The sequence below is a fragment of the Lissotriton vulgaris genome, chromosome 5 (genome assembly GCF_964263255.1).
Source record: "Lissotriton vulgaris chromosome 5, aLisVul1.2, whole genome shotgun sequence".
NCBI classification, from domain to species: Eukaryota; Metazoa; Chordata; class Amphibia; order Caudata; family Salamandridae; genus Lissotriton; species Lissotriton vulgaris.
The window spans coordinates 1,699,755,534-1,699,770,356 of NC_141693.1; the positions used below are offsets into that span (position 1 = coordinate 1,699,755,534).

General features: G+C 48.2%; 1 protein-coding gene across 1 annotated transcript in view; it reads left to right on the forward strand.

The window, feature by feature from the left end:
- LOC147716989 (uncharacterized) overlaps positions 1-14,823 on the forward strand; it is a 555,946-nt gene that overhangs the window by 338,752 nt on the left and 202,371 nt on the right. The window contains exon 11 of the mRNA XM_086919831.1: positions 12,320-12,391. Within this exon, the coding sequence (XP_086775957.1) occupies positions 12,320-12,391 (72 nt within the window). The remainder of the gene's footprint in view (positions 1-12,319; positions 12,392-14,823) is intronic.

Below are 14,823 nucleotides of genomic sequence, written 5' to 3' on the forward strand. Positions count from 1 at the left end.
ATAAAAGTTGTGAACATAGAAGACGGACACAGTCCGGTAAGTGGAGCGCCATATTGGAATGGTAAATGGATGAGTGCGAGTTACATGGTGATCCCCCATAGTGTCTATGTGTGGGGGGCCCCGTTTGTGCCTCTCTAATGCCCATAAGTTACAATGTCAAGTGGAATCAGTAGGGTAACAAATCAGAAAAAGCTACATGATATTCATCTGTAAACATAAAAACGAACGAACATGGATGAATTATTGCAATCGGCTGTTCATCATAGCCTATAGGTAACAAAGGAATTCCATTCTATCATTCAACCCATGCGGTTGAATTGTCGCCATGTAGCGAATCCAGAAGTTCTCATGCTTTAAAAGTGTGCTTTTGTTTTGTCTTGTAGGTTTCACTTGCTTCAGAATCAAAAATTTCAATTGGGCCACGATGTGGTTTTTCTCCATAAAATGTGCTGCCACAGTAGATCTCACATTCTTTGTCCGGATATTACTTTTGTGCTCCAGGATACGAGTTCTTATTTTTCTCTCTGTGTGGCCAATGTAGCTAAGGCCACAGGGGCACTTCAGCATGTAAATAACGTTGGCAGAGTTGCATGTGGCATTGACTTTCAATTTCACTTTGTGTCCTTTCATGGGATGGTTAGTGAAGTTCCCTGGTATTGGTAGGGGCGGAGCCGAGCCGGGCGGTCGTGTTCCATCTCGGCTCCCGGCTCCGGCGCTGCTCGGGAGCCTGGATTGGCGGTTCCCCAGTGGCCCGGGGGCTGTTTTCGGCACCCACAGGAATCGGAAGGTGCAGGACACCTGCAGGGCTGCTCCGTTCGCCCCTGGCGCCGCGGTAGCTAGATCTTGAGGAGACGCGAGTGGAGGACGGCCGCGGGCAAAATGGCGGCCGGAGCGCCGAGGACCTCAACTATCTATGAGAGGTACGCTGACGGGCTGACGGGCGAAATCTGAGGATCGCAGGGGCTGCCTCTATCTCAAGATAGTCTCCGGGGGCCTCTGTAGCGGCAAAACACCGGGGGTGGCCACGGCTAGAATCTGCCTTCCCCCGCCTGCCTGACCCTAAAATGGCGGCCCGATATGACTCCCAGCTAACGATCGGCGCCTTTGCTTACTTGCTGGACTATCTGGCCCCAGCGCTTGCTGCCTCTCCCTGGGGCGACTCCGCAGGCTCTCTCTGTGGGTCTTGCCTGCGGGGGTGAGCCCTCTTCATGGATCCCTTGGCGGTGACCCTCGCCTGCATCTGCCTCTGCGATCTGCCACCCGACGACAACATCCCGGGAGGTAGGATCGCTGGCTGTTCGCTGTTTCCGCCCGCAACAGACGGGCCTGGGCCCGAGGGCAGAAATGTGCCCCTCCCCACCCCCCCTCACTGACCACGCTGCTTCGCGCAAACGGTGCCTGACTCCAAGATGGCGCCCTGGGGGACACTCTTCCGATGACCGGCGGACACAGGCTCCAGGGACACGAACGCATGCCAGGGGAAACCTTTGCTTCTAACTTTGTTGCCTTCCATCTCTGCCTGGGCGCCGGGGGTCTTTCTCCCCTGACCCTCCTCTGGTCTCCGGATTGAACTCCCCTGCCCAGCTCCTCTTGATCTATGTGGCTGCGACTTTGCTGCGGACTGCCTGTCCCCCCCTGGACCTGCTGGCTATGCCAGCCCTCTTTCTGAACCTTCGGACTCGGACCTTCGCGCTCCCCGCCATTATCTCTATATGACGTGCCTCTTCTACTAACGTTTTTCTTCCACCATTTTAGTGACCTCTCACTGTCCTTTTGACTTTCCTACTGTCTCTCTTATTGCCTCTGACCAGTATAGGCCTAGAGTATATCCATTTGTATCTCCTCCTCTTGTGATTCTATCTCTTGTACATTTGCAATTTTTTTCTTTTCTATTTGCACCTTTTGTAACGCGTGTGATCCTAGGTCAGCTGAAATTCCAGGAGCCTAGTCCCGACAGCTCGACGACTTTCGGAGGGCTGGATGAGGTCCCCCGCTACACGGCGGAGGAGGGCACTGGACATCGAATGCTGTCTTATGTGAAGCGCTCTGATAACCTAAACGGTTCAAGGTCCTGAAATGTGCAACGTAACTGATTCTATGTAAACTGCTATGACAACATGTAACGGAACTGGTGCTATGTAAAGCGCTCTGATAACCTTATCGGTTCAAGTTTGCGCTATAGAAAACTCTAAAAATAAAAAATAAAAATAAAAATTGTATTATTGCAATTACTGCAATTAAAGCATGGCAACAGTCCCTTATAAATTGAAGTTTCTGCGTTATCTTTTGGTCTCGTGAGGATTTCTTTGAAATTGTGTCCTCTAGTATAAGCAAAGATTGGTTTTTGTACGAAAATATTGTTCAGTACTCAGAAGAGGCCAGTGTTTTAAAATTATTTTTCGGAATTGGTTGCTGGTTGTGGTGTATTTGGACACCACTACCATTCAAGTGTTTTCTGTCTTTGTTTTGATGCGTAGCAATTCATCTCGCTTAGCCTTCTCGCATCGGGACACTGCCTTTCCTAGTACCTCCTCTGGATATCCTCGTGCCTTGAATTTTTGCAGCATAAGTCTTTGTTGTTCTTCACTTTCTGGGGTGGAGGATACAATCGGTTTTACTCTCAGAAGTTGAGAGTAGGGTAGGTTTTGTTTGAGACCAGGTCGGTGAAAGCTTTCAAAATGCAATATTGAATTGCGATCCGTGGGCTTTCTGAAAATGTTAGTTGAGATTTTATTCCCATGTTTGTGTACTTCTACGTCCAAAAAGTGGATGTTTTCATCGAAGTTCCAAGTGAACTGTATGCGATCATTGATGTGATTCCAATCCTCTAGGAAATTGAGAAGACTGGTCTGATTGCCTGCCCAAAGTATAAATATATTGTCAATGAACCTGAGATATAGTTTACCATGTGCCTTCCAGATATTGCTGTTCAAAATGTGAGTCTCTTCAAATACCTTCATGAATGTGTTGGCATACGATGGCGCGGCATAATTGCCCATGGAAGTACCGTACAGTTGGTGAAACCAGTTATCATCTACGGAAAAGTAGCTGTGATATAGTGTGAACACTAGAAGTTCCATTAGAAACACTTGCGGACACTTTCGCTTTCACAACAGATGATGCCAGCAAGATCTATGGCATGATTCAAGAAGACATCGCGCTCACAGCAAACACACGCACCGTTGAAAGCAACATCAAACAGCTATTCTACTTAATGAAAAAGGAGTCCAACCAGAAACTTCACGCCAGCACTCTTGTGCGGTATCATCGAGCCCAGCGGATCCCAAGAGGCCTAAGGGTCCCTTTGAAACCATTACTATGCGAGAACAATGCGAGATTTGTTGAGAGGTGGTATGCCATCCTCAACAAATGCTCACTAGACCTAATTCTCCTCATCATAGAGGAACTGTCCAAAACCCTTGAGGAACTGGCAACAGACATTAAGAATATCAACTAGGTCGGCGGCGTCCCCACGCCCGGCCCCTGCGGAGGGTTTTAGTAACAATTGCCTCTGTCTTCGACATCGTCCTTCTCCCAGGCTGCAAGATCATCGCTTACCTGTCAGTAAGTGTCGCAGCTTGTCCCTGAGGGCTGGTTCTCGGCCTGTCGGGGCATGGCCTCTCGGCAGGTGGTGTGGCCTGTGTGTCGTCCCCCTATCTGCCGTTTCCCGGTGTGGGGGCGACTAGAGCCCAGATGGAGACTTATGCGGCGGCTTTGCAGGCCTCGCTGGCTTCTCCTCCTCCTCTTTTTCCTCCTGGGACGTCAGCAGATCTCTTGCAATGTGCGGGGCCCTCCGCGGCGTCACAGGTGGCTCCGGCCCCGGCGTGACTGGTTCGAAGTTTGTGGTGCTGTTGGGGTGGGACCCTTCGGGGGTCCCTCCTTTGGACCACGGCGCCTCTGCGCGAGTCCCTGTGGTGTCGCGGGAGGTCGCCTGCGCTTGGGTCGCACCCCCGAGACCCCTTTGGCCCTTTGGAGGGGCGTCAGCCTTGTCCGAGGCCGAGGTGACACTGATTCAGGTGCTGGCCCTGGTGTTGCCACAGGGGCTGGCGAAGGGCCCTTCTCGTTCCGTCGCGGGACAAGGCTGGCGAGGGACCCTTTGTCCCTCCCCGGGTCCCTCTCAACCCTCCATGCAGGCGGCTACCTCGTCGGAGGTCAGGTCGACTCCTTTCCAGCGCCGTTCCCTCACGGCTCTGGTCCAGCCCCGGTCTCCTGTGCCGTGGGCTGTGGCGGAGGTCGTTCCAGCATCTCCCCTGACGCCGGACGACAATGTCCTGCCTCAGATTGCGGACTCTACGGCGCCTGGCCGACGTCGGGTCGTTGACTCGTCTTCGGACGCCTCCTCTTCTCCGGAGGTTCGGAGTTTGCTGGTTTCATCCTCGCCAGAGACGGGCCGCCGCGTCGTGGCTTTTCCCCTTATGTCGTTTAAGGACGGCTCCTCGCCATCACCGCGGCTGCGGTCTTCACCTGAGGCGCTGCAGGTCCCCCACTCCTCGGTCCCTCTTCCTGCTTTCCGGACCTGGCCCTTCCTTCCTCCGGTTGGCTTGGGGGACGGCCACCTTAGCTTGCAGCCGTCGCCTACTGAGGAGCTGCTTTCCCCACCCCGGGGCCCTACGGAGTTGGGAGCAGTCTTCGCTCGCGCTGTTTCCACGGCTGTGGGAATTTTGCGCATGGGTGATCCGGCTGCCAATTTCCCCGCGGATCATCTTCTGGACGTTCTCCACCAGGGCTCTGGTGGTAGGGAGCTGCTGCTTCCCTTCGAGGGTTCGCTCTATTCTTCTCTTTTGGGGACTTGGGGCCGTCCCGCCACGGGGGACCATGTGCCCCAACATCTTCTGCACTGCCACCATCCGGCACCACGTGATCCGGCGTGTCTTTTCCTCCACCCCTCTACCAGAGGCCCACTTTTGCAGAATGCATTTCCCTCTCTGCCGCCGCTGTTGTGTCCCCCGTCACGGGAGGCCTGCTGGCTGGTCTCCTGGGGGCGCAATATATTTGCCTCCACCGGTGCGGCTCTGCGGGCCCGTAACACACTGTGTTTTGGCTAGGGCCTCTTCTTGCTTGTGGGACTCGGCGGAGTCCCTTATGTCTGCCGCTACTCAGGAGGGTGCCTGTGTTGATTTGAGGCACCATTTGTTGGATGGCCGAGAGCTGGCGGCGTTTATTCTTCGCCTGCACTGGACATCTCGGAGGTGCTTGGTCCTGCCATGGCTTCTTCAGTCGCACTTCGTCGGCATGCCTGGCTTTGGAACAGTGTGTTCCCGGAAAACGATCGAGAACGGGTGGTGGACCTTCCGTTCAATGGCGCCCTTTGCTCAACCTCTTCTCCTTCGAGTCTCTAGGTTGCTCTACTTCCTTGTTGCTCCTCTTCATTGCCTGGGCTTTGGGTGGGGATTATTTTTACCCTGTATGGGCGTGGGGTGCACTAGCCTCCTTTTGCCTTACCCTTGTTTCTCCTGCTGACTGAGGACGGACTCCCTCTTTCTTGTTTTCTTGTTTTCCCTGTGGTCTTCTGGATGAGGGGGTTCCCCTTGCCTGGGGAGACAGGGCTCTTCACCCTGTCTGTTGGACTCGTCCCCTGTGGGACCCTCTGTTGCGTCTAGGTGGGTGAGGTCCCCTCGCAGACCCTCCTCCCCTCTGGGTATGGCTAGGGTATCTATTGTACGTTAAGAAATCTGCGGCTAGTAGTCTCTATCAGATGTACGAATTACTTACCTTCCGTAACGATGTATCTGGTAGAGACAATTCTAGCCACAGATTCCTTCATGGCCCGCCCTTCCTCCCCATTCTGCGAGGACCTTTACAATAATAATAATAATAAATGACCTTGTAAAGTGCTTGGTTACACTAGCTAGTGTGTCCCCGCGCTGCAGGCTACAAGGCCTTTGGTTTGGTCTTCTGCATTCGCCTCTTCTGTGAGTGCGTTCTTTCGCTCTTTCTTGCAGGCTTTTCGTACTGTTTATGTGTTTCCTTCCTCCCTTTTGGCACATTGGAGGGTAGGGTTATGGGTACTTCAGGGCCCTTGTGCTTTAGTTGCTCCAGGGTGGAGCCTGCCTGGACCCCCCCTTTTTCATTTCTAGGGGTTCTGACCCCTCCGCTATCCTCTAAGTTGGAATCTTTTGGCCGTTCTTCTGCCCTTGTTCCTTATGGGGTTTGTCACTCTCTGTGATGGGGCTGTCTTGGAGTCTTGCAGTTCCTTGTTTGTCCAGGACTGGTCCTCCTTCATTGCTCTTGGTTGGGGTGGTAGTCCTGCTGTATGTTGTCGTGACATTCTTTCATATGTTCCTTGTCCCCAGGGGGGGCTATCTCCGTACTGACAGGGTTGCTGCTCAGGGCTGTGCTCTATTCTTCATTCTTTTCCCTTACTTTAGGTACTGCAGTGTCTGGCACTGCCCCTTATGGTGTTGTTCCTCACCATGCCCTTTGTCCAATTTTTTTGCTTTTCGCACACTGTTCCTATACTCTGACAGTTTTGTCTGATGGCTCCGCGTTGTGGCGTGGAAAAGTTCTCTGAAGAAAACTGACGTAGGCGCGCCGTGGTGGGACTTATGTGACCTCGCTGACGTCACGTACTCGGACAACGCCAGGGCGGAGTCGCGTGATGCCGTCCCCCGGCGCGCGGAGATGCTGCGGCAAAAAATTTCCGGATCCAGTCTCACAACTGGGGATAATTTTACGTTAAGGAATCTGCGGCTAGAATCGTCTCTACCAGATACATCGTTACTGAAGGTAAGTAACTCGTACAATAATTCATATCCCAAAAATAGGACATTGAGATGGGCAATTTTTTTTATCTTTTAAATGAAATTTGTAGCCCAGGTGAGCAAACCCCAGAAGTATGCGGTCTACTCTGTCCAAGTGTTCCATTAATTCATCGTCTATTAGATATATATCATCACTCTGGCGGAAAACAGCCCAGGGCTATTCTAATATCCCTGGGACAATCAAGTCCTGAAGGCTTTGTGTGCCTTGACCACAAAGGTAACGTCTCAACTCGTAGCCGTTAGACAAAAATATAATAACTTTAGAGTAAGCGCATGTCTGTTGTTCTCTGCTATCTTTAATGCTCCTTCTGCTTCGACTTCAGACATTGTTTTAAAATGTTTTGAAGAAAAGGAAATTGGTAATTAAATTATGGAGATCGAGTAATATAATTTCTATAGTATATCGTTCAAGCTTGAATAACGTATAGCCAATACATAGGGTCTACTTACTCAGCTGAGGCGGATTTCTCTCCCACCAAGGACGGCTCCAGTCTGATGGTACGTAGGAGTCTCTGAGAAGGCACGATTGAACTACTCAGGTGATCTGTAAAATAAGAGCCCAACCAACGTTGGTGGCGCTATGCCATGTTGAGCGTGTGTTGACAAAATAAGCTTTGGGTGAGGTGCTTAGACTGATTTCATGCACCCCTGTAGTATATGATGGCGAAGAGACCAGCTAGCTCACAGTGCCACCATAAGCCCCCCCAACCCAAACAGGGAGCGAATGGTTTCTGGCTACTACTGAACATGACAACCCTGTCCCCTCAGGGATCATGGTAACAGATCTAGAACCCTTTTGCCCAGTCACTCGTTCACTCTTGTTCTCAGAGAAATATACAGTGAATACACAATGGGATGTTTTCGATATTTTTGTTGAACCAACGTTATTCTTGTTTAGAATACATGTGCTGCGGTAATCAGTAGACAGAAGCCTATGAAAGTGAGTACAAGCACCAAAATAGTGAATAACAGGTGCTAAAACAGTGTATATATGCAGGCATATAAGACATGTTGATAATCAGGCGTACTCCTACTATGCAATCCCTACTCTGTGCGTCTAGAGCATGGGTACCCGCAAACATTTTCTCGGGGGCTAAATTTACAGTGTGGTTTGTGGTTAGTGGGGGCGGGGTCAGTGGGGGAAGGGGCCGGGGCTAGAGCAAAAAAATGGGACCATGAGGTTGAACACAGCCCCCTGCTGTGGACGCATTCGTCCACTGAGCCACTGGACCAAATATACCCACATCTCTCTATCTCTCTCTATCTCTCTTTCCCTCTCTCTCTCTCTCTCTCTCTCTGTCTCCCTCCCTCTGTCTGCCTCCCTCCCTCCCTCTCTCTGCCTCCCTCCCTCCCTCTCTCTCCCTATATCTGTCTCCCTCCCTCTGTCCCCCTCTGTCTGTCTCCATCCCTCTGTCTCCATGTGTCCGTCTCCCTCTGTCTGTCTCCCTCCTACCTCTGTTTGTCTCCCTCCTCCCTCTGTTTGTCTCCCTCCTCCCTCTGTCTGTCTCCGTCCGTCCCTCTCTCTCTGTCTTCTTCTGTCTCCCTCCCTCTCTCTCTCCCTCTGTCTCTCTCCCTCTGTCCCCCTCTGTCTGTCTCCCTCCCTCTGTCTCTCCTCCCTCTGTCTGTCTCCCTCCCTCTCTCTCTCTCCCTCTGTCTTTCTCCCTCTGTCTGTCTCCCTCTGTCTTCCTCCCTCTGCCTTCCTCTGTCTCCCTCTCCATCTGTCTGTCTGTCTCTCTGTCTGTCTCTATCTGAATCTGCCTCTATCTGTCCCTGCCTCTATCTCTGTCTCCATCTCTGTGTGTCTCAGGCTGTCTTTGTCTCTATCTGTCTCTGTCTGTCCCTGTCTCTATCTGTCTCTGGCTCTACCTCCACCTGTCTCCGCCTCTACCTGTCTCTATCTGTCTATGCTTCTGTCTCTGTCTGTTCCTGTCTCTATCTCTGTCTGCCTCTGTCTGTTTCTTTCTCTATCTGTCTTTGTGTCTCTATCTGTATTTGTGTCTTTATCTGTCTCTCTGCCTCTATTTATCGCATCTATCTGTCCCTGTGTCTCTATCAGTCTCTGCCCAAACAGGAAGCTTCCCGAATCGCCCTTTTAATAGTTAGCTGGGAAAGCGCTTACAGCGGACTTTTAAAGGGCCTTTTGGGACACTTTCTGAAGTTGCCCTTATGTCACAGAGGCGGGCAGTAAACACAGAAGATAGGCGATGGAGCATACGTAGTGAATACCTATTTAATACGTATTCTCTACATATGCTCCTACGATCATCTTCTGTGTTCACTGCCGGCCGTGGAAACTGCAAGGCAAGGTTCGCAGGCCGCCAGTACAGGTGTGGCGGGCCGCTGGCGGCCCGTGGGCCGTACTATGAGTACCAGTGGTCTAGAGTGTATGTAAGTGTATAGCTAAGAATCCCACCACAGGATGATCCAACCCCATTTCCTGGTGGGAAAAATGTAGACCCCGTCTTGGTCATGAACTGGACTCCCCTCACAGAGATGTTAGACAGCTGCTTAGCAAAGCCTTAGCCTTCAGGGACCCCTCTGCATCAGCTGAAGTGTCTCCTCTTCTAAACCCTGGAAATGCTTATGTATTTATAATAAATAGCATCCTTGTGATGTATATGCAGATTAGCATTGTTATGGATATATAGATAGCCCTGTCGCCCTGTGGATGAAGATAGAATGACATTCGTACAGCATGCGTAAAGGCTATGTACCCTGTGTTCTAGGCATGATAACGTTACGTGATTCGAGATGTATAAGCAAAGCAGTTTCAGAGAAACTTATCCAACATTGTACACATGCAAATATGTGCAAACGGTCACAGTAACATTTTATTGCACTGAAAGAAGACAATGTAACAAAACGTGCAACGTTGCTACATGGGCCTAACCCAGGAACATAACAAAGGCAAAAGGCAAGCTCTGACGTACTAGAAGTAATTATTGGCATAAGGGCTTCTGTGAAAAAATATTGGCATTTGCATAGTGGAGAACATTTTTGGCATTGGGGGACCTGTGGCAAAATTCTAGTGCGGACACATTGTAGGTACTTCTATGCATAAGGGAGTGCACCAGGGCAAAATGCAGATCCTAAAATACTGAAAGTAATACTTGACATAAGGTGACACCTAATGCAAAATGCTGGTGCTTATTGGAGGTAATTCTTTGCCTCAGGGAGTGGGACCATGCATACTGGGGCTGAGGGGCTGGTTTGGGGAAAGCAAATCATGATAAAATGTTGACTTTGAAATACTGAAGGTAATTAACATACTATACCACAGACGTCTCCAGTCTGAAGGTGCTTAGGAGTCTCTAAGAAGGCACGAATGAACTACTCAGGTGATCTGTAAAATAGGAACACAACTAACGTTGGTGGCGCTATGCCATGTAGTTATCACAAATCCTGAGGATCTGCCCGTTTCTTGACAAAATAAACTTTAGGTGAGGTGCTTAGACTGATTCCATGCATCCCTGTATTATATGTTGGCCTAGCGACCAGCTGGCTCACAGTGCCACCATAAGCCTCCCCAACCCAAACAGGGAGCGAATGGTTTCTGGCAACTACTGAACATGACAACCCTGTCCCCTCAGGGATCATGGTAACAGATCTAGAACCCTTTTGCCCAGTCACTCGTTCACTCTTGCTCTCAGAGAAATATACAGAGAATACGCAATGTCCTTAGCATGCATGGACCCCTCGGCATCAGCTGAAGTGTCTCCTCTGCTAAACCCTGGAAATGCTTATGTATTTATAATAAAACGCATCCTTGCGATGTATATGCAAATTAGCATTGTTATGGATATATAGATAGCCCTGTCGCCCTGTGGATGAAGATAGAAAGACATTCGTACAGCATGCTTAAAGGCTGTGTTCTCTATGTTCTAGGCATCATGATAATGTCACACGAAGCAAGATGTATAAGCAAAGCAGTTTCAGAGAAACACATGCAAATATGTGCAAACTGTCACAGTAAAATGTTATTGTACTGAAAGAGGATAATGTAACAAAATTTGCAATGTTCCTACATGGGCCTAACCCAGGCACATAACAAAGGCAAAAGGCAGGCTCTGACGTACTAGAAGTAATATTGACATAAGGGCTTCTTTGGAAAATACTGGATCTTGCATAGTGGAGAACATTTTTGGCATTGGGGGACCTGTGGCAAAATTCTAGTGCGAAGACATTGTAGGTAATTCTAGGCATAAGGGAGTGCATCAGGGCAAAATGCAGACCTTGAAATACTGAAAGTAATAATTGACATAAGAGGACACCTAATGCAAAATGCTGGTGCTTACTGGAGGTAATTCCTTGCTTCAGGGAGTGGGACCATGCATACCGGGGCTGAGGGGCTAGGTTGGGGAAAGCAAATCGTGATAAAATGTTGGCTTTGAAATACTGAAGGTAACTAATAACATACTATTACATAGACGTTGCCTGTGGTAGATGTATAGTATCAATGGCAACATCTGGTGCAGGAATACTGCATTTAATTGTTGTCATAAGAAGTGGAGGTAATTCATAACATCGGAAACTCTCAACGCAAATTTTGAAAACACTGGGGTGACTGCCTGGCAGGTATTACTCCACACTACTTATAAAGATCACCAGCTGCCACTGGCAGGCAGACGGTTCCTCATATTGCATTCTATCTGAAAAAGCATCTTGTATATTTCTAAAACAAACTCTGACCGTTACTTAAAACTCCTGATTGTTGCAGCTCCATTTTTTTATTAAATGACCCTCTTCTTTCCTTTCATCTTCTGCATGCCTCCTCTCTCTGAGCACAACCTACTCCTAGGCATATTTGGTGTCATATGTACTTCTCATCTATTAGCCCCACCAACGATCAGCATGATGTGAATTTACTGACAGCAGCTGTCTTGGAAGGAGATAGTGAGCAGGGACCACGAAAAAACATGCTTGAGTATCTACCTGTGTATATCAGAAGAGAATGTGTGTTAGTCCAAATCCAAGACGAGGCATAATTGGTGAGGAGACACAGTTTTAAAATGATTGGTCTCCTTGTGAGGGAATGGAAGAGAGTTAGCAGTTCAGCTATACTGTATAATGCACTTTACACTACTTTGCCTGGAACAGAAAATGAATAATAGGTGAGATGCATAATGGAATTGAATTGTCATGCAAGATGTTAGGCATAGTGCCTTTTCTAAAGAACGATGGCCTGGAAACCATAGTTTTTTAAAACACCTTAGAATTGGTGACCGAGGTTTATCTTTTGATGAGTAGTGTTCAGTAGGTCTTTCACAAAAATAAGGAGTGTACTTGAAGCTATACATCCCATGAGTTTGGTGTCTGGCTTGCCTTGAGAACTCATTTCATTTTGTTGTTTTAGTTCACAGTATTTTTACGATATGTTTTTCATACATTGCATTTTGAGTGGCCGCAGTCTGGATAATCTATGCATTATCAACATGATATTTTTATGGATATTTTGTCAGTGTGCCTACCTTGCAGGTGCTGCATATGCCTCAATGCCCCCTCCCCTGACTTTTTGTCACATGAGTTTGGTATTAAATGATTTAATTTTATTTTTACAGGAGATGGGAGAGTGGATTTTGAAGATTTTGTGTCAGTTGTTACAGACAACCGCATCTTCGCCTGGTCTTTGGGTAAGTAAAGGCAAACCCTTAGCTGGGAGACTGTTGGCATCGATGTATGCTTACAAAATGCTTCAGAGCTGAATAAAAAGGTTCCTGTTTTTTATGCAACTTCAGCCTCTTGATTGGTAAAGAATAGTATAATCCGAATGTAGTTTACAAGCTGCTCAAGGCCGACTTGCTGGGTGATGACTATGACACTCTTTAGCACTTTACTTTAAACAATTAATTGTGATTTAGAGTGGAGAAGTGTGGCTCACCGGTTAGAGGAGGCAGTCCCTGATGCAGAGGTCAGACCCGGGACCAGGGTTCAATCCCCGACGCGGCAGGGCCTTGAGCTCAAAATGTCCACAGACTTGATAATTCTCTCCTCGGTGCCTACTTGAACCGTGGGTTCACACTCTGCAACTCTGGGCAATAGCTTGCTTAATTTCCACTATGGCCCCACTGCGATGGGGATGCCTCTCGCAGGGAAAGGCCAGGACAGGTTCCCAAAGCAAGTGCCTTGAGACCTTACGGTGAAAGGCGCTATATAAGAACATATGATTTGCGATTTATTTATAATAATACCTTTTACCCTAATGAAATGAATCCATCTGATAAGTTTGGTATCCAGACCACAGTTTTATTCAATGAAAGGTATTAAAGATGTATTAATAGGTCTGGCCTAAAGTCAGACAGTCTTAGTATGCTCGCCAGCCTCATGTTTTCCCCAAAAATATAACAAAAACATACATATATAGAGGCTCCCAATCAACACTTTCACAATTAGTCTGTTGAAATGTCACTCAAAGTATACTCCCTCCCACCCCAGAAAAATGTATAGATCAACAGACCCGCTGACTCCAGCCATTGAATGTTTTCACTTTGAGTGGCAGCTTTTTTCCATTGCACATGTACACATATAACTAAAGAATAGTGACCCCAAAAATTGAAATTGTTAGAAACTTGCACTGCCCAATGACAGTTTGTCCCTTTGTATAGTAGGTTTTCAGCAAATATTTTCTTTACGCTTGAGACATGTATTGTAAATGACAATGATCATTCCTCACTATTAACTAGCTTTAGTATATTTATTTATCCTGCAGAAAATTAGCACAAGTCAGTAGATTAGCTAGAGTTATATATAGGAAGGATAATGTAGCTTTGCGGCTGGCAAGAAAAGACTATAAAAGCTGTTTAATAGAGGCTAAGAGGGATTGGGAGGAGGAGTATTGGCAGGAACTAAGGGTGGCAGCAACCTCTAAGAACACCATATTATTCTGGAAAATGATAAACAGGTTAGATAGAAAAGATAATGATCCCTTCGCCAACCATATAAACGAACAACAATGGCATACACATTTCTCTAACCTGTATAATTGTGGGAAGGATACATCCCCACTAGGTCTGGATCAGCCATATCCCAGTAATAATAGGACTACAACTGATGAGCCCTTTACAGCACATGAGGTAGCTGCAGCCATAAGGAAGATAACCCCCGCGAAAGCGGCTGGCCAAGATGGGATACCGGGTGATCTGTTTTTACATGATCCTAAGTTGTGGTCTAATCTTATAGCCCTACTAATAAATCTAATTCTTGCTGGCTACCCCGTACCAGACTCCTGGAAGGGGCAGAAGTGGTCACAATCCACAAGAAAGGTGACAAGGAAGACCCCGCCAACTATAGACCGATTAGTTTAATCGATGCTATGCAAAAAGTAGTTGGACGGGTGGTTGTGAATAGAATAGATAGATGGGTAGAGGAGGGTTGTATACTCTCCCACTTTCAAGCAGGTTTTCGTAAAAATGTGGGGATTATGGACCAGGTTTTCAGGTTTTGGGCAATTTACTGGAAAACCATTAGCGTTAGAAAGGGAAAACTCTACCTGGCTTTTGTTGATTTAAAAAGCGCCTTTGATTTGGTACCTCGTGAAAAGCTCTGGAGGGTGTTACTGGATATGGGCTTTCCAGGATACCTCCTGGATTTGATAGTTAAGCTCCACGAGGATAGTTACACCAGGATTAGATGGGGGAGCCAAGGGCAGCTAACGAGGAGGGTGGCCGTGAATAGGGGGTAAGCCAGGGCTGTTTGATGGCGCCGACACTGTTCTCTCTTTTTGTCAACGGAGTGGTGGAGCGGTTGAGGGAGGACAGTGCGGATGCCCCGGTCCTGGCAGGAGAAAAAACACCAACTCTCCTGTTTGCGGACGACACCCTCCTGTTGGCTAAAACCCCGGTGGGCCTGCAAAAACTTTTGGATAAATTCAATCTATTCTGTGTTGAGCGTGGTCTTACCATTAAAACGACCAAAACGAAGCTTATGGTTTTACCCCACCAAAAAAACTGAAAGATTCCCCAGCTCACCCTCAATGGTAGTTCTCTTGAGGTGGTGGAGGAATTCGACTCCCTGGGTATAAGGATAAACAGCAAAATGAGGTGGGATTCTCATATAGCTAAGATGC